Below are 21,826 nucleotides of genomic sequence, written 5' to 3' on the forward strand. Positions count from 1 at the left end.
TGAAACATCCCACGTTTCTTATGTAACATCATTTACCAGTGGAGTGCTGGCAGGTTTCATCCACATGCATGAGCGTCTCACTCCATTAGAAATCTGTATCGGAGAGGACGGCCTTCCCACTCCCACCGGTCCGGGAGTAGTTCAGATTAATTGCAATTAAAAGTGTATAAAATCAAACAGGATTATTAGTTTTTTCCCATTGCCGAGTCACGTTAGTTAAATTTACTACACTGCGTGATGCTTCCTGCACATTTCATCTGCTTTAGGATTGTGACTCACTAGCAGGTAGGAGTTATAGTATATTATTAGTTATAGCACAGCAGGTCTGAGTTTGTTCCTTGTCCTGCTGTGGTTTTACAATGACTCACCTTGGAAGACCATATTCTGATACATGAACTACATGATTTATACTGCTTTTATGTGACACACAAAGTCTTTGTTATCACGTTTGCGGTACGGCTGTTAAGTATTTGAGTATGAAATTTGTGAAAATTGCTTTTGAACAGTTGGTAAGGCAGAATTTCTGTCACGGCACCAGATGACAATATTTTCCCTTCATAACACTTCCTCATGCATTGTATACACGTTATGTTGACAAGTTCCACTTCAACAAGCAAGGTCAATTATAATTTGATTATGGCTCAGTGGTGGAGGAGAATGAAGGCAAGGCTCGAGTCATACCGTCTCGATAAAGGTCACTGGTCTCTAATTACCCTCGAGGCCTCCTGAGGAGATCTGAGGAAAGAGTGAGCAGCCCCCCGTTGATTCAGACGTCCATGGTCGTCCGTCTCACACCCGAGGCATTTAGCAGCCATATTCATTTCAAAACATGTCCCTTCTAGGTAAGGAATGTGTCCATATAAACATAACAGCGATATGACAAAGCAACATTCAGCTGTTAAATGCTTAGCTAAATTTAAATGTACTGTACCTGTTTCAGCTTGAACCCCTTCACAAACAACCAAATGATGATGAACAAATGTGTGAAATAAAAGCAGGTGCTGCAGTTCGCTTTTTGCTAATTGTTTCTTTTGATGCCCTTGTGTTAAACACGGAGATGGAACCAACTAGTTAAACGCAAGAAATAGGTACAAGAGAACAGTGGCATTTTTTTGTTTTTACTGATTAAAACAGTAAAAAAAAGACAATGTATTAATGATCTTTTGAGATAGATTCATGAACTTTGGAAAAATATTAATGGTAAATGGACTTGTACTTGTAGTCGCACTTTTCTAGTCTTCAGAGCACTCTAAGCGTTTTACCACAACATGTCATCGTTCACCTATTCACACCCATTCATATTCACTGATGACAGGGTGCTACCATGCAAGGCGCCACCTGCCCATAAGGACTCTAACTAACCTCTTACACAATTTGGTTCAGTGTCTTATCCAAGTACACATCAACATGGACTAGCAGAGCCAGGGATTGGACCGCCGATCCTCTGATTGAAGGACAACCCTGCTCTACCACTGAGCCACAGTCACCACAGACAAAGAGCCATGCTAGCTGTTTGCCCTGCTTCCAGTCTTTACGCTAAGCTAGGCTAAACGTCTCCCAGCGCCAGCTCTGTACTTAAGTTACTTCAAGGAACTTTTATTTAGTGTTGATTTTGGCGGTCTCTGTGGACGAAAGTGGTAGCAATTCCGAGCATCAGAGTCCCTTTAGAAAACCTCATTTTACTGCAGCAGGCGTCCGACTGTCTGCGACCTCCCTTCCCTCCGGCGGGCCTGGCAGTAGGGCCTGGGCCTCCAGCAGCAGTGGTGTCATGCGTCGGCTCCCAGCACAGCAGCGCGGTGAAGCTTCCAACCGCAGCGACTCCATATCTGGGCTGGTCGCATGCAGGAGGCCTCGCTGAAGTCTTCCCTGAATCTAACCCGGTGGCACCGATGACAAGTATTAATGACAACAAATTATACAGTATAGAAATATACAGTCTCCAAGCTGATGGTCTCGTTTACTTGTGTTGGTCACATAGAGGCATCAGTATGTTGCATCAAAATGTTGCTCTCATCTTAAAGGTCGACTCCATCTGTGTTCTGTTCTGGGTTTTTCAAATGGAGAAGCCCAACTCAATCATTAGCGTGCAAATAACCTAAGCAATGTAGCCCACTGAAAGAAAAGTGTACGCTCTATTTAGAACATTTTCCCTGCTTTACCTGGCCAATTACGACAGGGAACTGAAGCGGTTATATCCCTCTCCTCTCCAAAGCCAGCAGACTCCTTTCGACAAAAACAGTAATTTCACCTCGCAGGACAAGGGAGTTGCTGGTCTACCGCTACCATTGTTTGACCGACTGATCCGAACTAACGTGGCAAGCACATTGCTAAGCTCCCATGCCGGTACTCCTGTCTGCTTCTCCAAATGGGGAAAGTGCCGACCGCCGTCTACTCACTGTATACACTGACTATGGATGATTAGGCTTCCTGATGAGGGGGGCTAAGGGTCTCATGTGTAGAATATCCAGAAACTGCCATCGGAAAAGGATTTAAGAAAGGGCTTGGGTAAAACTAATTTTGAAAAAAGCTGCCAAAAAGCTGTCAAAACCAAACCAAAATTAAAATGTATGAATTTAAGAACATAAGGAACTCTACTGGCTTTAAAATTATATAAAAACCTAAATACATAATAGATAGATTTTAGACCTGCCTTTTAATTAACAATGGACTCACACAGAATAATGTTCCGACTGCATTTCCCTTCGGCTCGACGGAGCTTTTACTGTTTTTTGGTTTTGTTTTTTTCTGGCCTGAAGCTGTACTATTTCCCAACACCAGAACTTTATTTTGAGAATCAGGATCGATGCGGTGTTGCTTGTTGATAAGAAGGCTTGATTTTCACAGAAAGAAAAAAAACTAAACCCTTCTGGTTCTCTCCATATATTTGCTTCCAGCTGAGCAGCTTTGTTATAGCTGCTCAGCTGAGGTTTAAGAATTGGCCTCGACGGGTTTTGGGGCTCTCTGGCTTTATCCCTCTCTTGGCAGCAGATCAATAGATCAGCGGGGGTTTGTGTGCCCACTCCGCCTCACCTACAACTGCTGCGTGAGAGGTGTTTGTGTGAGGGATTTCTGACGGACGAGCCGTTCTTCTCCATCTGAAATCTGCCACCGCCTGACTGTGGATTTCCCAAACATTTATCCATCTCATCGCATTACCTTCATGCCCCCCCCCCCCCCACCATTCTGTCCTCCTTTCAGTCCTCCCTCTCCATCCTGTCCCCTCTCTGTTTCACCTCACGGCGGGCAGCTTGTGCCCCCCAGCCTGTAAGTAAACCTGTGGTATCCTGTCTATGTCTGCCTACTCTCTGATTATATTATTCTCCTGCAGTGCAAATCCAAGAGGCAAGCTGCCAGAAATCCCCAGTCGGCAAAAAAACCCCAACGTCACACAGGTGACTGTTGCTGTCAGCTCGTTCGGCATTAGCCTGATGAGTCCGAAAGTGCACTCTGCCACTTTCAGTGATGGGACGGGCAGTTTAATGCAGACGGGATTGAAATGCCTCTTCGTGTGCTTGCACATGTGTGCATGCTGGAGATTACATTGCAGTCTGTTGAAAATATTAATTAGATGTGAAAACTTGCACACTAATAGTTGAAGTGGACTAAGTTTATTAATATAAATGATCAGATTATTGCAATTATAATCTCTGCCAGGAGAACCATGCGATTGCTCGCATGTGTGAGTGTGCACCTCGGCTGCATAATGTTGGGTGCTCAGTTACAGGACAACTGTGGTTGTTGTAGAGCTCTGCGCTGTATTGAGTGCACCTTTTCTTATTATTAACAAAATGATTGTCGTTGTCTCTTGTTCTGCTGCCCTTATTTCTGATTATTACCCCACCGTTACACCAAATGCAATTCTGTTGTTCAGACGATAACGTCAGGCGACTGAGCATCCAACAGCTACAGAGGCAGCATCTTCTTGTGTGTTTGACAAGACAGGCCGAAGTAGGCAGAATAGAATCCATTTTCTTTTTCGATGCCTCCAAGCAACAACAAACATTGGTTGTACTCTTGTCACACCACAGTGAGAGGGAGACGGAACAGAACACACACACACACACACACATCTTTCGGAAAGTATTTTCTTCTTTTGTGGTTTTATTTGTGGTTTTATGCAAAATTGGTGAAGGATATTAGAATAGCATATTTTGCATTAAATTGTTGGATTGTTGGCAGGTATACATGACTGACTTGTGAAAATTACAAATAGTCTCATAGTAATGCTTGCCTGGGAAATTCTTGCTAGCGCTAGCTTTAGGCAACCTGTCCTCACTCCCAACTCGTCAAAAAACGCCGCTTTGTCAGCAAACCTCTGCGTCGGATACCCAGGCACCCTTTGGTATTTGTATGAGGCTTTCTACTACATCAAATGTAAACCATCTGTATCTTTATTAGACGGTCAGAGCAACAGACGTAGTACAAAGAAAAGTCTGCTCAGGGGTTGGCTGGAATTTTTGGGTTGAACGGGTTAAATAAAAAAAGGCCTTTCACGCAGTAGACTGCTGTCCTTGTCGTGTGAAACCAAGTCAACATTGACTTATTTTTTTTTTATAAACTTATATAAATTGCGTACTTTACGAACATGCAGTTACATAACAAACATACTTTTCCGAAACCTAACCAAATACCTTTGTTGCCTAAACCTAACCAAGTAGTTGTTTTTCAAAAAGACACCGTATTCATATAGTAATTGGAAAGTTTTTTGATATTTTGATATTTAACTGGAAGCAAGTAGCGTTTTTGCTAATCATATAATGTTGCCCATGTGGGGGGAAACCTTTTTTAAAACAAAATGCCCCCAGTGCACCTCAAAATGTCTGTGCACGACCCTGCTTGTGTTTGCAGGAGGTACATCTTTTTTTCTGTCACATCAGAACTTACTTATTTACTGTATGCTGTTACACTGCGGATCCATGTGAGAACGTAATATAATTTGAGCTCACTTCCGATTCATTCGTGTTCAGAGTTGCCTGGGTGCCCGTCCGACTGCTGTCAGGAGTTGGAGTTGGAGAGACAACGAATTGCATTGTGCTTCGGCCGCTCCGTGGCCGACCAGATGGGCTCTTTCCTTTCTCAGTCACTTCCCATAAAGCAGGCAATCAGTCAGGTTCTCAGGACACGGCCGACGCCGCGGATTAGTCTGGGCCCACTGTCGGTCTGTGGCGCTGTTACTCTGCAACCTTGGGGAAACATCAAGGTGCTGTGACTTTGATGTCTGATAAAGAGACATAGTCTAATTCAGCTGTTGGGCCAGAGAGAGTATTTGGGTGTGACCTTGAGGCAAACAGATTTAATCCCAGGAGTGTGTTTGCCTTTATTGTTTCCTGTAGTGTAACCTAATTGAAAGGCTAACATGTTATTCACAAACTGATTAACTTGTAATACCCTTTTAAGCGGCACTGTAAGTCTTGCCCGTATGGTTAACAATCTGACAAAGTGAAGATTGTTTTCCTCTAAAGACGCAATGCCCAAAAGGTTTGCTGCCTGCTGCCCTTTCTCTGTTATCTCCCCCTCTGTTAATTGCTCATTAGGAGGGAAAATGCGCTTTTAATTGTCTGCCGGTCCAGACAGTCTGAAGTTCGTTAGAGCTAATGTCCAAACTTCACAGAGGCGCACAGTGGCTGATGGTGCCGGTCTAGACACAAACAGCAACACTCGGCCAATTATTAATACATCCCATAAGAGTCTTTAGTGAGTGTTGTTTGCTTGCGTGTGCAAGAACTTATATATCCAAACATGACAACATGATGAATTTGTGGGTTGTAATTGCACTGCCTACTTATGTAGTTGTATTCAAATTCAAACTTGTCCTCAGAAGACCAATGGTCGGTATAGTGAACAAACAACGGCAGGACTTTGTAAACAGTAAAGCACAATTAATGACTGGTCAGGGGACCCACACTTTAACTTTATCTTAGGCTTAGAGTGAAGCGATGTCCCATCCCCTTCTATTGTCCCCCATGGAACTTTATTTCAGAAAAAATATGTTCTATAGTGAATGGCGAGAGACTCATAATTTTTTTGATCACGTTTGAATTGTGTCAACAAACAATGGTGTCAACAAACCATCAGACCAATCATTAAAATTGAATGTCGTCATTTTTTTATCTTCCTATTTTCCTCAATCTTCCCCGTCTTCCTTTTTCTTCCTTCCAGTGGTCGTGTTGTATTTGCAGGCCGTGGGAACCAAAGAGTGGAGAGAGGTAAGTTGAGTAACCTTTAGCAACCAATATATATGTCTACCAGTCTGCCATATATGTGTGTGTTTTTTCTTCTTTTAGGAATGCTAAATGATACATTTTAAGAGTATTTCTTGATGTTAGTTACCTTCAGTCAGGTATTAGAGAGGAGGGGGCAGGAGGGTTATTAAGATAAAGTCCAGAGGCAAGAAAATTGAAAGTGTCAACCTCTTCGCTTGCCCACAGGAGTGTAACCACTGTATAAAGAAGATGGAATATACCTGACCCAAACTGATGAATTAATAGTAAAGGTTAAGGAATAAATAGTTAAAAAAGGATCTCATTAATTCAAGTTTCTGATGCTTGACAAAAGTAATTCATATCATTGCGATCTCTTTTTCGGTCTCATCAAATATGCACCATCTGCTCCTACGACTTCTTTCCGTCTCGTCTCTCTGACACTCTTTTCTTTTTTTTTAAGATGGGGAAAGGTGACTTTCTATTTTCAATGCTGCTCCCCAGCACAGATTTCCACATCATCTCTTAGCCTCATTTCCCCTCTCATCTATGACATTCTGTCTTTAGTCTGTGTATTTACCCATTTGCAAATTCAAAGTCAACACTGATGTGTCGGTGCGAGCTTTGTCGTGGCTGATCCCCTCACTTCGAGACACCTCACACCTTTTTGATTCCTCGTGGCGGGGCTTTGTCATAAAACACGACATGAATTGCACAGCAATCAGCACAGTAAACATCGCGCTGTCAGTCGTGCACGCCGTGAGCAGATAATAATGCTTGAATGTTGTTGTTTTTTAGCACCATGGCAATACTCTGTATGTCATTTGTAAATTAAATTTTGTCCTTAAAGGGACAAATCGTGCATTTGCATTCAAAAAATAAATCAATCGGCGCTAGTATCATTTGTTTTATCAAATTGCTCTATCCCAACATGATGTCTCCAGCTAGTTCATCTTCCATCCTCCATTGTGGAGTGATTCTTTTTTGCGGGAGGTTTTTGTAATTGTGTGCTTCTTTTATGGCTGTCCCAGCTGCATGATGTTGTGCACTCATTTATTTACTGATCACAGGACATTCTTTTCTTCCCAGCCAATGGATCTGATCCTCCACTCACTGGCGCCCACAAATCATCCGTGGTGGCCCATGGGGGACTACAGACAACAACTTAGAATTTTCAATTTGCGTTATCATTCGATTGCAAACCGATCGAACTCGATACTGCTGACCTTCGACCCCCTCTGTCAGAGTATAAATCAAATGATTTGTGAACACTTCTGAGACAGGAGAGTCGAAGGTTCAGACATGCTAAATGACTGTTAGCACCTTTTACTGAATCAAACAATTTACAATCCCCAGAACAAGATCCCATCAGTTACGTCGCAGTACAGAGAAAAACGAAAGAAGCTAGGGGGAGCTATTGTGACTGTTAGCATATCTGGGCTGGCTAGCGTGTTAACGGTTAGCTCTCCAGTTGAGCAGTTCACAAATAGTCCCCATGTCACCAGGCTTCTAGAGCCAAACATCTTGCTATCTAATTACTATACCATGCATCATTGATATTATAAGGCGGCAATACTTTTAACTGCACAACCTCGTAAATAAGCTGTACGACACACCTGGTTGCCAGGCCTGCAGATTTCCTCAGCAACTATTGTATTGTGGTCTGCATAAACTCCATTTTATTTACCCGAACACTAAGAATGAAAGTCTTTTACCAGTCAACACACAACAACTGTGCACAAAAAAATTAAATCACAAATCCTCCTTTTGTGCACTGCTCCTGTTGTTATTTAAATGTTTCTCCTCAGAGGTTAGCTGAAGAACAGCAAATCAAAGGAGCAGATTAGAGATAGTTGAAAGAAATACAGGGTATTAACAGACTCATTTGATAGAGCTATGTATATAGCCTTTGCTGAACCCAATGATTGCCTTTCCAGTTACAAAGCAATTCCCTAACCTTCACACAAGCCCCAGCACCTATTAACCAATCAAGCCTGACTGGGATTATGAACCAAAGGTCCCCTGCCACGAAAATAGAAACACAAAGGGGAAATATCATGGAGTTTTCCCGTCGGGTCGATACGCCTGGTCGGCTCGGCGGTCCCTTACGTGGCCTTGGTAATGGCTGGGCTCGGGGTCGCGGTTGATAGGCCGGATTATGTGCGCTGGGCACTAAAGATGTGAGTTGAGGTATTGGCAGCGCCAAGATCAATAGCTCATTACACGGTGCTGTTGAAGGTGAGGCTTCCAGTCCACCGGGTGGGGGGGGGGGGGGGGGGGGGGGGTTACTGGTGTGATTGTCAGGGCGATGGAGAGACGGACTCTGTGGGCTCCCAGGGTGGAGACCTGAGTCAAGTGTAGCTATAATTTAGCTCTCTGATTTCTCTCGGGACAAAGGAGTTAGCACACAGCACAATGAAGCTCAGTGTGATACTGTGTGGTCGTATTCTTAAGAAAATAAATGTATGTTTATCGATTCCAAATCCTGAAATGGTCCGATGGTAATACGGGTAATTTTATTCACATCTTTCTGTATTTTTCTTGATGGGAGCTTAATAACATGCATTGACTCGTGAATCAATGCTGCTATTACCACCAGTTATCACTCTGCTTTTGTAGTTTGGCAGGACAGAGGTAATCGATAACACTCGGAATCCGGATTTCGTCAGAAAGTTTGTCCTGGATTTCTTCTTTGAAGAGAAACAAAATCTACGGTTTGATGTGTAAGTATTCTTGACAGCATTTCATTAACTCTTATCTGAATGACTCTCGACTCATTTCATTTTCAATTTGGATACATTCTGCTGTGCTATGGATTCATAGTAACCACCCAAAAATAGCAACGCCTTTGATTGCATTTGAATAATTTCTCTCTCTGCAGGTCTTCCGTTGGTGAAAAGCAAATTTTGCCCGATCAGGATAAGTGATCAGACTAATCACAGATTAGATTAAATGCTGGGATGTCCAATCATGAAAGGATGTTTAAAAAAAGAAGGTCACTTGCCAAGGTTGCGTGATTGCCCCACTGATTAAATAAGTGTCTGCACACCCGTTATCCTTAATCAATAACACGGAGATATCACTTAAATGGCTCTGTAGCTGTAATCAAGGCACTGAAATATATTTTTATTGCTCAGTGGGGTCTGTGTGTCAGAAGCTTGTATAGTCTGTTCCAGGAACAGGAACATTGTTTGTGGTGACCCCATTATGCTGGTGTTGTATACATAATTTAAAACTGCTTTGCAGGATAATTTCCTATTTTTTTTATAAAATAGGCTCTATGAAATAACCCAGATACTACAGGAGAATTTCAATATACTTTCAGATTTTCTTTTATTCTTGGGTCTTTTGAGATGAGACACCAGGCCTCATCATTTGTCATCCATTGGCCAATTTATTAGATAACTGTCTTAATGAATGAAATCAACAGGGGAGGTTTCATGGTGATATCTATTAGTTAAACATTTTCACAGCACTTGTAGCGAAAAGTTGAAACAGAATAAACTTTTGGAGAAATGCCTGCAGTGGCCAATCACGTGACAGGCGATCCAGATCTGTACAACACAGCTGTGAGGGAACTAAAGACGTAAAATGACGTGCAGTCGCTGTTAACGGGCCATAAGTGATGCTCCCATGCCACCGCACAACCTTGCCCTATTCGCCACGACGCCCGATTTGGTGTAAATGCAGCGTTAGCCAATAAGAGGCCGAGTAGGGCAGGTCATAACTTAGCCATCGTAGGAAAACAAACTTATCACTAGTTGGATACATTCTATTTTTTGACTCTGCACCAGTCTCTTCACCGAACATAATGAGGGGTCATTTTTTTCCCGCCCTACTGGGCTGTGATTGGCTACTTGTTAGCTCAGTAGACTGTTCCGCTCATTTTGCACATGGAAGATTGGTTGATTTTAGGGCTTTTTGCCAGAAAAGGATTATTTTAAACAGAACCATGATTTTTTAAATGTAAACTAACCAAGTGGCCTACCTCAGAGATTTCTGGCAGAAAGGGTTATGAAAGTGCAATTAGCCAATAGCTAGCTAACTAGCCAAATGATACAAAATCAAACAAATGAATGCTTTAGCCACCTCCTCTTATCACAGAGTAGGAAAGCACAGAACAACTATGTCTTGCTCATTTTCCGTGAAATATTTATATGTAGACACGCACATTTCTATTGCCAGATAATCCATCAATCACAGCATCGTATTACCAGCCAGTCACAGCACAGCTGGGCGGGACCAGGTGGAGCGCTCCATACAGAGACCACATTAGCTCGCCCTTGAAACTAAGTCAGCAAATATACTGATCACCCATGTTGAGGTAATAGATACTTGGATTAGAAAGGGCAAAATAGATAAAACGTTTTGACTATGTAATGTGTTATTGCCCAACAAAAAAAAATGAATCAATGGAATTGTTGCTTTTGGAAGTAAAAGGTTCAGTTTTTTTCAAGACTAATACCAGTGAATCTGTACAAAATCCTTTATAATGCAAAGTCACAAGTTCTTCCAATCTTATCGTCCTATTTCCCCCCCGCAGATACAATGTGGACTCCAGAAGCTGCAACATATCCAAACACGTAAGCACAATTTGTCAAACTCAAATTACTCAGCGTTGAACTTCTGTCAGCCCTCCAAATGTATCGCATTGTATTCAGCGTTACTCACACCGCTAAAGCTAATACACAGTGAATGAGGTCAGCGGCTGATGATGATTTGGCATGAATAAATCTATTTGGTGTTTAGAGGGCCTATAATTCAAATCCATCTTGTGACTAAGCTTTTTTTTTCCTTCTCAACAAATCAACTCATGTGGGAGAGCAGAAGGTGAGTGGTGTATGCAGATAGCGTTATCCTTATGAGTCCTGGTATTATAATTGCCTATCCTTCATTCATCTTCCTTTTTTTATTTTCCAATACATTCCAGAGTCCCCAGAAGAGTCTTTTCTATCATTCACTTTAATTTCATCATATCTTTTCCTCCCATTCTTTCATTTCATCAAGGACAAAACACCAGCGGAAAGCTTCCCACGTACTCTTGTTCTTCATTTGTTTTTGTCTGCGTTTCATCGCTCGCTCAGGTACAGCGACTTTCAGAACACAACTTCAAAGTGAAAGCCGCTGCTGCCGTTGTTCGGGACCGCGGCAGATTGTGCACGTCGGGACATTAACAGCAGCCACAAACATATTCGGCTTTGTGGGACTCACGCCCACACCTGCTCTCTGCCCCCTGAGCGAAATTGTGTTGTGTCATCTCTGTCTTTTTTTATGCTGCTATGTGTTTTTCCTCTGTAGCGCTGTGCGGTTGTCTTCCAACTCTGTTGTTCAATGAAAAAATGCTGGTTGAAGTTCCTTTCTGACCGTGAGGACTTACCTTATGCACAGTCTGGTGCTTTTTAAGAACAATCAGTCAACAAGCAACCTGAATAACGAACCCCACCAGGACTTCCTGGGCTTGACCTAGTTGGCTTAATGCGTGCTTGTATAAAAGGCGGAATTAAACCCTAAATTGAAAGTGTAATTTATAGTGACACTTAAGTAAAATGAAATTACACTTTGATGGAACTTTAATAACTCTAATATCTTTATTGCTATCCCCACTGATTTTATCTTCAGTTTATGAAAAGCACACCAGGCCCAGAAATGTGTAGAGTAATTAGTTTAATGTTCATGTACTTTAATGAGTTGGTTTCCCCATGCTAACAACTCATGAACTAATATGTTAAAAAGAAGTTTAAGAGCTCCAGAAATAAATGGGAATCTGTAACAAACTGAGCACACTGTGATGTAGATGTGAGGAGTTAAGCATCGCACCATGGCCGCACCAAGACGTTATTAAAGGATAGGTTCAAGTTTGTTCAAGTTCATCGTAAAACAATAGTCAGGTGTGCATATGAAGATTGAGACAGGTTTTACTTGCTGCAATTGTTCATTCTGTCCATACAGGCCATCAAGAAATCCCTTCTAAAAGGGATTTCAATGTAAATGATGAGGGGACAAAATCCTTGTTCATGGGCATAAACACATTCCAAAGTTTAGCTGAAGACTATGTTCCAGAAGTCTGAATTAAACAAATTAAGTGGATATACAGTATATTCCAAAGTTATGGAATATATATATATATATGTACACTGTAAATGGCTGGACTACACAATTAATTCTCTCTCTTCTATACCCCCCCCCCCCCCCACACACACACACACACACACACCTCCAAGGACTTTCTGGGCCAGACCTTCTGTACCCTCGGAGAAATCATCGGATCCACAGGAGGGCGGATGGAGAGGACCCTCTCGTAAGTCCCCCCAACAGCATCCTGTCTTTTGTGTCAATGAGACATTTCTGCCCTCCTTCTTTTTCGGTTCAGGTTGTTGAATCGTATTCATGAAAGAAATTATGCACATAAATAATGTCTCGAGACGGGCAAAGTGAGAATAATATGAATCCCCCTATCCGTCTCTCGTTCCATATTTATTGATGGCTGCGGTGGAAAACAACACTGCATGAGTCATCTCACTAATGCAGTGTGTATAGACTCACCACGTCTAAATGGCCTCATCTATTATGTTGTTACACCAGAGTTTGAGAGGTCAGATCAGCATCACTGCACACTGAGCTCTTGTCACTTAAGTAGTAATGAGTTTTTCATATGTCACACAAAGCCGACTAAAGGGAAGTCAATATAACTGGTTATTGACAGAATCTGCTCATATTTTCTGCTTGGTTACATGTGGATGGAAGAAAGCACTTTATTTGTTGACATAATAAAAGGGGAGACTGCATTGTATTTTGTGTTGTATCTCTCTCTGCAGTGTTGGATAACACACTGTATTTCTGAGGAGTGAAAAGAATGCTGGGAGGCAGAGAGATGGGAGGTCAGAGAAGTCACGATCCAAGTTTGAACCCGTTTAATTGCAAGGATCAGACATCTCATCAGACAGGCTGTAGGGAAGCGGTTCTTCACAGTAACGCATGCATCAGAAGCTGTGGCTGATACACAGCAACACGTTTGTCTGCACGAGTAAAAAGAACCACGATGTGATTGGTTGTTGGCTTCTGTTTAGTTCATAGCTTTGTAGCCGCAGCAGATAGCAACTGATCGAAATCACTCCTGATCCCCCTTCTGTCGGAAGGAGGGACTTTATATTAAAAAGGATCTTGAAGTGAAAATGTGCAAGATCAGTTACATGATGTCATGATTTTTAAAGGTTCTGTATAAGGGATTCAGAGCGTTAATATAGCAGCAAACATCTATTATCTATGTGAGGATATACTGGAGTGAGATCTACTTGAGCAGAAAATGAAGTCTTCCTGTACGTTGTTGAGATAGCCGGGCCTGCCGCACGTGCTTTTAGTGCATTTCTTGTGCATTTTAGTGCATGTGAGTCTTTTAGTCGCGCCCCACTGGCTAGCTAACAGCCGCTGCTTTGCACTGCGCTCAGTCTGCGGTTACCGCTGATAACGCCGTCCCATTGGCTTTTTTTCACACTTAACCAAACAACGGCTCATTGTCAGTTTATATTTGAGATAAAATGTGTGATTTTAGATGCCGGCGTCACAGAAGCCTGAGAGGAGCGACGTTTTACAGGACCTTATTTAGAGGCATGTTGGGTACCGAGAATATTAATTGGGTTGTATAGTTTCATATGATACCAGTATTTTCTCTCTAGCTTTAAGACTAACAACCAAGCTATCTCCATGGCAACTGACCAAACCACATTCTCTAAGTAAGCTCAAAGCTCTGGAAAATTAAGTCTCAGAAATTGAGATGGAGTTTTTCAAACTCCAAATAATTTTTCATTTTCATTTTGTTTTCTATTCAATTTCTTTTCTAGCTGCCGTCCAAGTTTGCCAGTCAGCTAATTTGCAATGCCTAAAGCTTCTTTGGCGTTTATTCACAGAGGTTCAGCTCAACAAACAGCGACTAGTAAACACATACTCGTATAAAACTCCAATCTGTCAAAGTCAGTCTCGGTTTATACATTTTTTTTTTTGTTTTCTTTTTTGGGAACGGTTGCACAGTCAATAAATGACTGACTTCAGCTGGACTCGGTGATGAGTCTGGTCAGCTAGGGGCCAGTTTGTGGTCCCCTGCAGCTGTCCCCTGCCAGCAGCACTATTGACATGTTTTAGAGAGCTTATCGTTCTCGGACAGACCAAACAACCGGCCGATGTTATTGTCCGACGGCCCAAATGCCACAGAGCTGGGCGAGCAAAGGGGCAGAGAGAAACTAACAGAAGGGGGGGGTAATAAAGTATTTAACATGTTGGCATCACTGGAAAGCCAAAGTGAATGTGATGCCAGTGTCTGTCGACATATACACAACATATCCAAGCTGTCTTTTCTGCAACTTTATGTCTCCATTTAAACTAAGACAAACACAAATGTTGGCAAAATAGATTCATACATCCCCCCCCCCCCCCCCTCCACCTTTTTTTGTAAAAAATTGAATGGACTTTTAATGACTGGGACAATTACTCACACTCATCACAAACCCGCCAAAAGTTCCAGGCGATTAATCATCTTTGGACCTTATGCAGTAATAGAATTCACCTTGAGGGGAGAAATTAGAAAAGCGACAGGTTACATACAATAAGACCTCTGTCTGAAGGATTCTTATAATGACTCACTCTCTGATTAATGGGGGACAATGGAGCTTAAAGACACTGACGAGACGGAATTCTCCAGCAGCGGCACAGACAACAGCCCGTTCGAGCCGCCTGAGCCAACGAATGCGTGCCAGTGGGAAAAAATACTTTTTTAAATTTTTCTATGAAATTAGCAAGTATGTGCTTCTAAAATCAGCAGTTTCACACACTCTGTCTTCTACGAAGTCCGCTGCTCTCGAGGTCGGCATTGCAGGAAATACTTCAGATCTTATTGCACGTCCATTAAACCTAATCTCAACTTCATGAATCTTTATGTTTCCCAACAATGGACTTGTTAGTATTTGCCATCAGATATGTCGGTGGGATTTGCAAAGCTTACAAGTGGACATTTTATACTAAATGAAGAAACAAACACACCGACTCCTGCTTTTTAAAAATACAGCTCATTAGCTGCTGAATGCTCTGCCATGTCCCCCCAGCTAACTAGATGCCATTTGGTGCGGTGCAGGTAGCGTGCAGCGGGGTCTATCAGGGCTCTTTCACTATAAAGCAGCTGCTGGAAGCCACTCCAATGACAGCAGTGAGAGGGTTCGTATCCACCACTGACCCTCTTTAACATCGCATTCATTTGAACCCTAAAGTCATGTAGAAATATTAATTGGTGCAGCTTTAAAATGATACCTGCACTCAAACAGTGAGACATAAATCTTAACACACTGTGGTCTATTCTGAAAGTGTTGTACAATGTTGAAAGTGAGAAATATCAAACTGAAGCACTGACAATTCATTTCCCACGATAACCAACAACTTTCTTTTTTGTTGTTGTCTCAAGTGTTCTCTGCCATGCATACAAAAATAACCAAGACTAAAATACCTGGTGGCCTCAATTCTCTTTAAAAGACAACATTTTGAGTTAAAAAAACAGCCCAAACAATACGCGGTTTGGCCCCCCCCCCCCCTCCCACCACAAGCAGAGCAGCTTGTGTATCGCCGGCCTGTAACATTCAGTGAGCAAAAATGAATGCAACCGAAAGGAACGGCTATACAAGAAGTGTTTCAGGGAAAATGTGCTAAAAAAATTAAAAGAGGATACAACACAATAGGAGACCGACTGAGCGCGATCGCTATCCCCCCCTCCTCATATGGTCACTGTCTCTGATGGCCCCGCCTGCAGGGAATAGACAGCTGTCTGGAGCTTCTGATAGATCAGACGCAGCAAAGTCCCGGAGGGGGGGAAGAAACAAGAGAGGATGAAGGGAGAACGGTGAGGTAAAGGAGTGACCCAAAGCAACAGAGGGTGTGTGTGTGTGTGTGGGGGGGGGGGGGGGGGGTTGTAAGCGAAGGGTGAGTGACAACTCAGCAGACAAAAGAAGAGAGGGAGGATGGAGAAGAAGAACGGGAACATAATTCAGCAAAGAAGGCAGCGGAACATGCTGGATGGAGGATGGAGGAGGAGACGGGAGGAGGGTGAAGAAGAGGGAGTGATGAAGTTGGGAAAAGGGAGTTGGTGCGATAGACAGAGGAAGATAGATGCAGGGTAGGAGACATTTCCTGAGAGACAGAAGTAGACAGATTTGTGTTTACTTCCCAAAAATCCGAGTCCGCGCTACGCAGTATGTGCTGTCATTTAGAAGACTCTGGACTTGTGGAGCAAACTGTGAGACACACACACATATACACACACACACACAAAAGCTTGGACAAAGACAACACATGCCCTGTATATGTGTGTGTGTGTATATATATATAAAAACAACCCTGGATTATTGATTTTTTTTCTGCTTATGCTGTCTTCAAACACACACATATAAGGAGTCAAAAACACATATGGCTCTGGTAGCCTCCTCGTGTTGGTGGGTGTATGCTTTTATAGGTCAACAGTTTTAGAAATGGGCTTCATGCTGCGTGGCGAACTGAGCACTCCTTTCCACTTACCTGCGTGTTGCCAAGGCAACCGAGGGGGGGGGGGGGGGGGGGGCTATTAGCCGAGGCGGTAAAAGTATAACAATGATCCAAAATACACTTTTGAAAAAAAGTAAATGGGGAGCTCGGCGGGATGTATTATATGGACTCCAGAGAAGCATAACCTGTTATACAGACAGACAGACACACACACACACACATATATATATATATATATATATATATATATATGAAATATATGAATTAATATATACAGTCAGGGCCATAAGTATTTGGACTGTTACACAATTTTTCTAATTTTGCTTATTTACACAACTCCAATGGATTTGAAACTAATCAGTTAATATGTGGTTGAAGTGAAGACTTTCAGCTTTAATTCAATGGATAAAACTAAAAAATCACAATAATCGTTTAGGAACACGTCTACACAGTCATCCCCATTGTCAAAACTAATTGGACAAACTAACATAATTGTGAATATAATCAATATTTTTAATACTTGGAGGAAAATCCTGTGCAGTCAATGATTGCCTGAAGTCTGGCACCCATAAACATCACTAAACACGGTGAGTTTCCTCCCTTGAGATGCTTTGCCAGACCTTTTACTGCAGCCTCCTTCAGCTGCTGCTTGTTTGTGGGTCTTTCTGCCTTCAGTTTTATCTTAAGTAAGTGAAAAGCCTGCTCACTTGGGTTGAGATCAGGTGACTGACTTGGCCATCCAAAGCACTGCCTCCACCATGTTAGACAGATGATGTGGTATGCTTTGGATCATGAGCCGTTCCTTTCCTTCTCTACACTTTTCTCTTCTCATCATTCAAGTTCATCTTGGTTTTATCTGTCCAAAGAATCTTTTTCGGAAACTGGTCAGTCTTTTTCAGATGTTTTCTGGCAAAGTATAATCAGACCTTCCTGTTCTTCAGCACCTTGTTGTAAACCCTCAGTATTTAGATTCTTGAAGGCGTCTCTTCATTGTAGACTTTAACAATGGCACGCCTACCTCCACCAGAGTATTTATGAAGGGGTTTTTCTTCACCAAGGTACACCAATTTTTTTAAACTGATAATGGCCTCTTTTACTGGTATTGACACCTTTTTGGTCTGCATGCTGAGAGTTCCAAGGACCAGCTACCAACTGCAAATATAACATTTTGAATCCTATTGTCGGCATCATTTGTCATGAAATAGTGACAGAACAAGCCATATCTGGCCATGAAACGGTCCAATTACTTTTGAGCCTCTCAAAATGTGGGTGGCTGTGTAAAAGTTGCTGTAATTCCTAAACGGTTATTGTGATTTTTTTGTTTTATTCATTGAATTAAAGCTGAAAGTCTTCACTTAAACCACATATTAACTAATTAGTTTAAAATCCATTGGAGTTGTGTAAATTAGCAAAATTTGATTTGAATTGTGTCATTGTCCAAATACTTATGGCCCTGACTGTATGCCGTTGGAGGCAGCACATTTCTGAGCATGAGCAACAACCTTTTACCTTAGTCACCACTAGCACTCACAAGCGAGAAAAGAAAAGAAAAACAACAACAGACAAATCACCCATTTGTAAATGCAATCTGAAAAAAAAAAATTAGGCCGATCGATTAACAATTCCACATGCTGCCAGTCGCCCAGATATAGATTGATGAGGCGGACAGAGGGATGGTGGTGTTGCTGGGCGTATGACGGCAAACCAGCCTGTGTCGTGAAATTACACCTGGATTTTCACTGTGAGACGTCGCTCAGTGTGTCAGAGGGCAGGGTGTGTAATTGGGGGCAGTTGCTAGGATGCCTTCTGCTCTGTGGCTGATGGAAAAAAAAAGCACACACAGCACACACATATAGTTCTAAAAAACGTTTGGGAAAAAAAAAATACAAACAAGGTATTTTCAGCCTCACACAAAATAAGAGATTTTCTGCTCTGTGAGCGGTAGCAAAACAGCAGCAGATTGCAGGCCAGTGTTGTGCTACTCAGCTGGAGGAGGCATCTGCAGATGTCATCTCATCGTGTTGCAACACACTGTGATACAAACAGACAGGCAGGGACACATTATTAGAAAAGTGGCTCCTGCTGTATTTAGCTGTGCACGAGGTCCCAGATTTTCTTTGGTCACCTCAGTGATTGAAGGGAGGTGTCCACTCGGTTGTTTTTTAGAAATAACTGTGGTTGGGCAATATGGCAATGTGTACTATTGTCAGAAATGTTGTCATATCCCTTGGCTGAATGAGGCTATTGTTGGCAGTGTTACAAATCAAGGAGAGCATTGGATTTTTAGCCATGCTAGTGGCATGGTTCTAGGGATGATTATGTCTATCTGTCAGGAGGTCCATCCACCACTATGGCCCAGACTATATCTGTACAGAACATCAGTGCGGTTCAGTTCCAGCCAGAGGTTCTCCTGCGAACGTGTTCGTTGAGTTGTAGATCAACTCGCGTTGAAAAAGTTTTCAAAAGCACTGTAGCTTGTAAGTGTCCTTTCGTGCTATGGTGGTCTCCATAGCACGTCTCCATAGCACTAACTCAGGTTAGCAAATCCAGCATAGCTCCAAACACCAAGACGCTCAATTGCAAATAAAACACATTCCCAGCCATAACATGTGCAACGCTTCTCTGACGCTGTTAGCTAGGAACACCGTTAGTAGTTGCTGGACTGAAAGTGGTGCACAAATCCTTTTCCTGGCTGGGTCAGAGCTGATGTCCAGCTTTTCTTGAAATGTCCTTCTCGAGAAATCCATGTCTTCTCCTTCAGCCATTGCCATTGAGTGTTAAAAAAACAAAGCTAGGTAAATAAATAAGAATCTACACCAAGCAAAACGCTAAAAATGTCATGTCAATGTCATAACTTCTTACATATCTGTCAACTTGAACTCTTACTAATACTAACTTCTGCTAGCTAGCTTCAGCTTCACAACGGTCACGCTAGCCCACTGACCAATCACGGCGCACATTAATGCTGACGTACTTGTAGGCCACCTAGACAGCTCTTGCAAGTCAAAGAATACGCCCAACATGTCAAACTAAAGATCTGATTGGTTGAAGACTATGACAATCAACAATATCGTCCACATTTACTTAATCTGCAAAGGATTCATAGAGGTCATCGGGCCTCTCTTCTTACCTAGAGACATAGGGGCGCAATCTGATTGGATAAAAGCTCTACTTAAAAGAAGCTGCACTGGAAGCAGGTCGACCATCCAACCTCCCCTCCCACAAAGACTTTGTTGATCTTTATACTACATCAGTTACTGTCTAATAATCACATGGATGGGTTTACGTTGGAGTTGGTTGAAAGCCTGGTCTGTCTCATAAAGGTATTAAAGGGTGCCACGGTGTCGGTGCCAGATGCCGACTGACCAACTGGTGGTATTGGAAGAGTTGGGGGTGAGAACGGGTGAACGATACACATTTCTTTATTAATGAGAGAAGGGACACCTTAATTGGGTAACCAAGTCTTTATACATGGGCAAAAAAGCGGTGACGGCCAAGCAGAGATGCTGATTAAAGGGTTCATTAGGGAGTTCCCTGCAGAAACATTTTCACTGTATTTTTACGGTATATTTCCCTTTATTTGGCAGCTGCTGTTGTGTCATTGATTATACAATAATGTGAAGTTGTCAAGGTTATTGATTTAGCTGAGCTGGAAGTCAAGCTTAAAAAACTTGCCTATAGCTATCTACTATAGAAGCTAGTTGGCCGACCTACTGATCTTAGAAGGTCATGGTTTTCATGGTCACCAATTGTCGTATGTTTTGATTTATAATGAAGTTGTTTTCAGACGCCAGTATGTTTGCCAGATACCTAGCAAAAGACTGAATGGGGTTTATTTTTTGACATCGGTGAAGTTTGAATTTTATTTTTCGGAGTAAAATTCCAATCTCTACATTAAAATTCATGTTAAATCTCTCTCTATTCCTCTCTAACTCTATCTGTCTCTCTGCCTCACACAGACACACACACACAAACCAGTGATGTCATTGTCTGTCCCCTGTGGTCTGCGTCCCACAGAAGCACCACCTGCCATCTGGTATGGCGGTTCAGGTCTCATCTGGATTACTCTGCTGTGACAGGCACGATAGCTAAACATTTATGCCGCGGCTGCTGTTCTTCTGTTGGGAACGTTAAACTTTATCATGCTGAAAGTCAAATACATGACATTTAATCTTGCCACTCCTGCAAATGTGATTAAAATATAGGTATCCTTGGCACCTGTTGGAGTTGAGTCTCAGCAAATACCACCCTTAACCAGTTCTTGCAGTGTATTACAAAGTGTAAAGAATATGTATGCAAAAGGAAACTATTCTTTTTTTTTTTATTAGTCCCAAAAATAAATCAACCTCCACTACACAGCAGATGAATCAGCACAGAGATTTACAACCATGTTTCTTCCAACTGGCAAGAATTAGCTGTTACTTTATCTTGCAAACCAAAGATATGTTTGCAATTGGCTCTGTTTGAGCATGCAGAAATAAGCTCAGAGCTAGTTTCATGCTTGCCAGCTTCGAGCATCTTGGCAAATACCCCCACAATGTTGTTCTGCAACAGTCCCGAATACATCAATCTGTTAGCAACACCACTTGTTGCGACAACAAAGGATATGGACTAGAAAGAGTTTTTTGATAAGATCATTAGGAAGTGTTGGGGAGAAAGCTTTTGCAAAGGGAGCGTAATATATTTGGCCGTTGGATTTTAATTATTTTTTTATGAGCTGTTGTTCTAATTATTTGGTAATGCCATTATTTGCCCAAGTATGTGTCAAACTACAATATTACTTTGTATTGTGTACATTTCCTTATCTGCAATTAACAGTGTCAAATCAAAATACAAATCAAATCAAAGCCAGAAATAAAACAAGTATCAAAATAATGGTGACAATACACAGCACTTAAAGCGCTTCTCTCTGGCTGCAACAATGTTCACTGCAAATATTTCAGAAGCTGGGCACCAGCACCGGTTTTTCAGCAGCCACTTTTATACATTTCTTTTGAGTTTTACAGGCTAAACACACACTTGCAGCTCATTTAGATGTTGTATCCGTTGCCTTCTTGCCTTAATTGAATGACGACCTTTTGTTTCTTCTAACCTTCTCTGTTAATATAAAA

At 42.1% G+C, this 21,826-nt stretch overlaps 1 protein-coding gene across 2 annotated transcripts in view; it reads left to right on the forward strand.

The window, feature by feature from the left end:
- Positions 1–21,826, forward strand: part of LOC306706195 (copine-9-like) — a gene marked incomplete at both ends in the record, with an annotated part of 88,542 nt that overhangs the window by 17,824 nt on the left and 48,892 nt on the right. The window contains 4 exons of one of the 2 annotated variants that reach the window (XM_079173155.1): positions 6,160–6,206; positions 8,820–8,923; positions 10,744–10,783; positions 12,407–12,498. In XM_079173155.1, the coding sequence (XP_079029281.1) occupies positions 6,160–6,206; positions 8,820–8,923; positions 10,744–10,783; positions 12,407–12,498 (283 nt within the window). The remainder of the gene's footprint in view (positions 1–6,159; positions 6,207–8,819; positions 8,924–10,743; positions 10,784–12,406; positions 12,499–21,826) is intronic. The other variant, XM_079173156.1, reaches the window with a different exon arrangement.

Source organism: Pholis gunnellus, assembly GCF_910591455.1.
Source record: "Pholis gunnellus genome assembly, chromosome: 2".
NCBI lineage: Eukaryota > Metazoa > Chordata > Actinopteri > Perciformes > Pholidae > Pholis > Pholis gunnellus.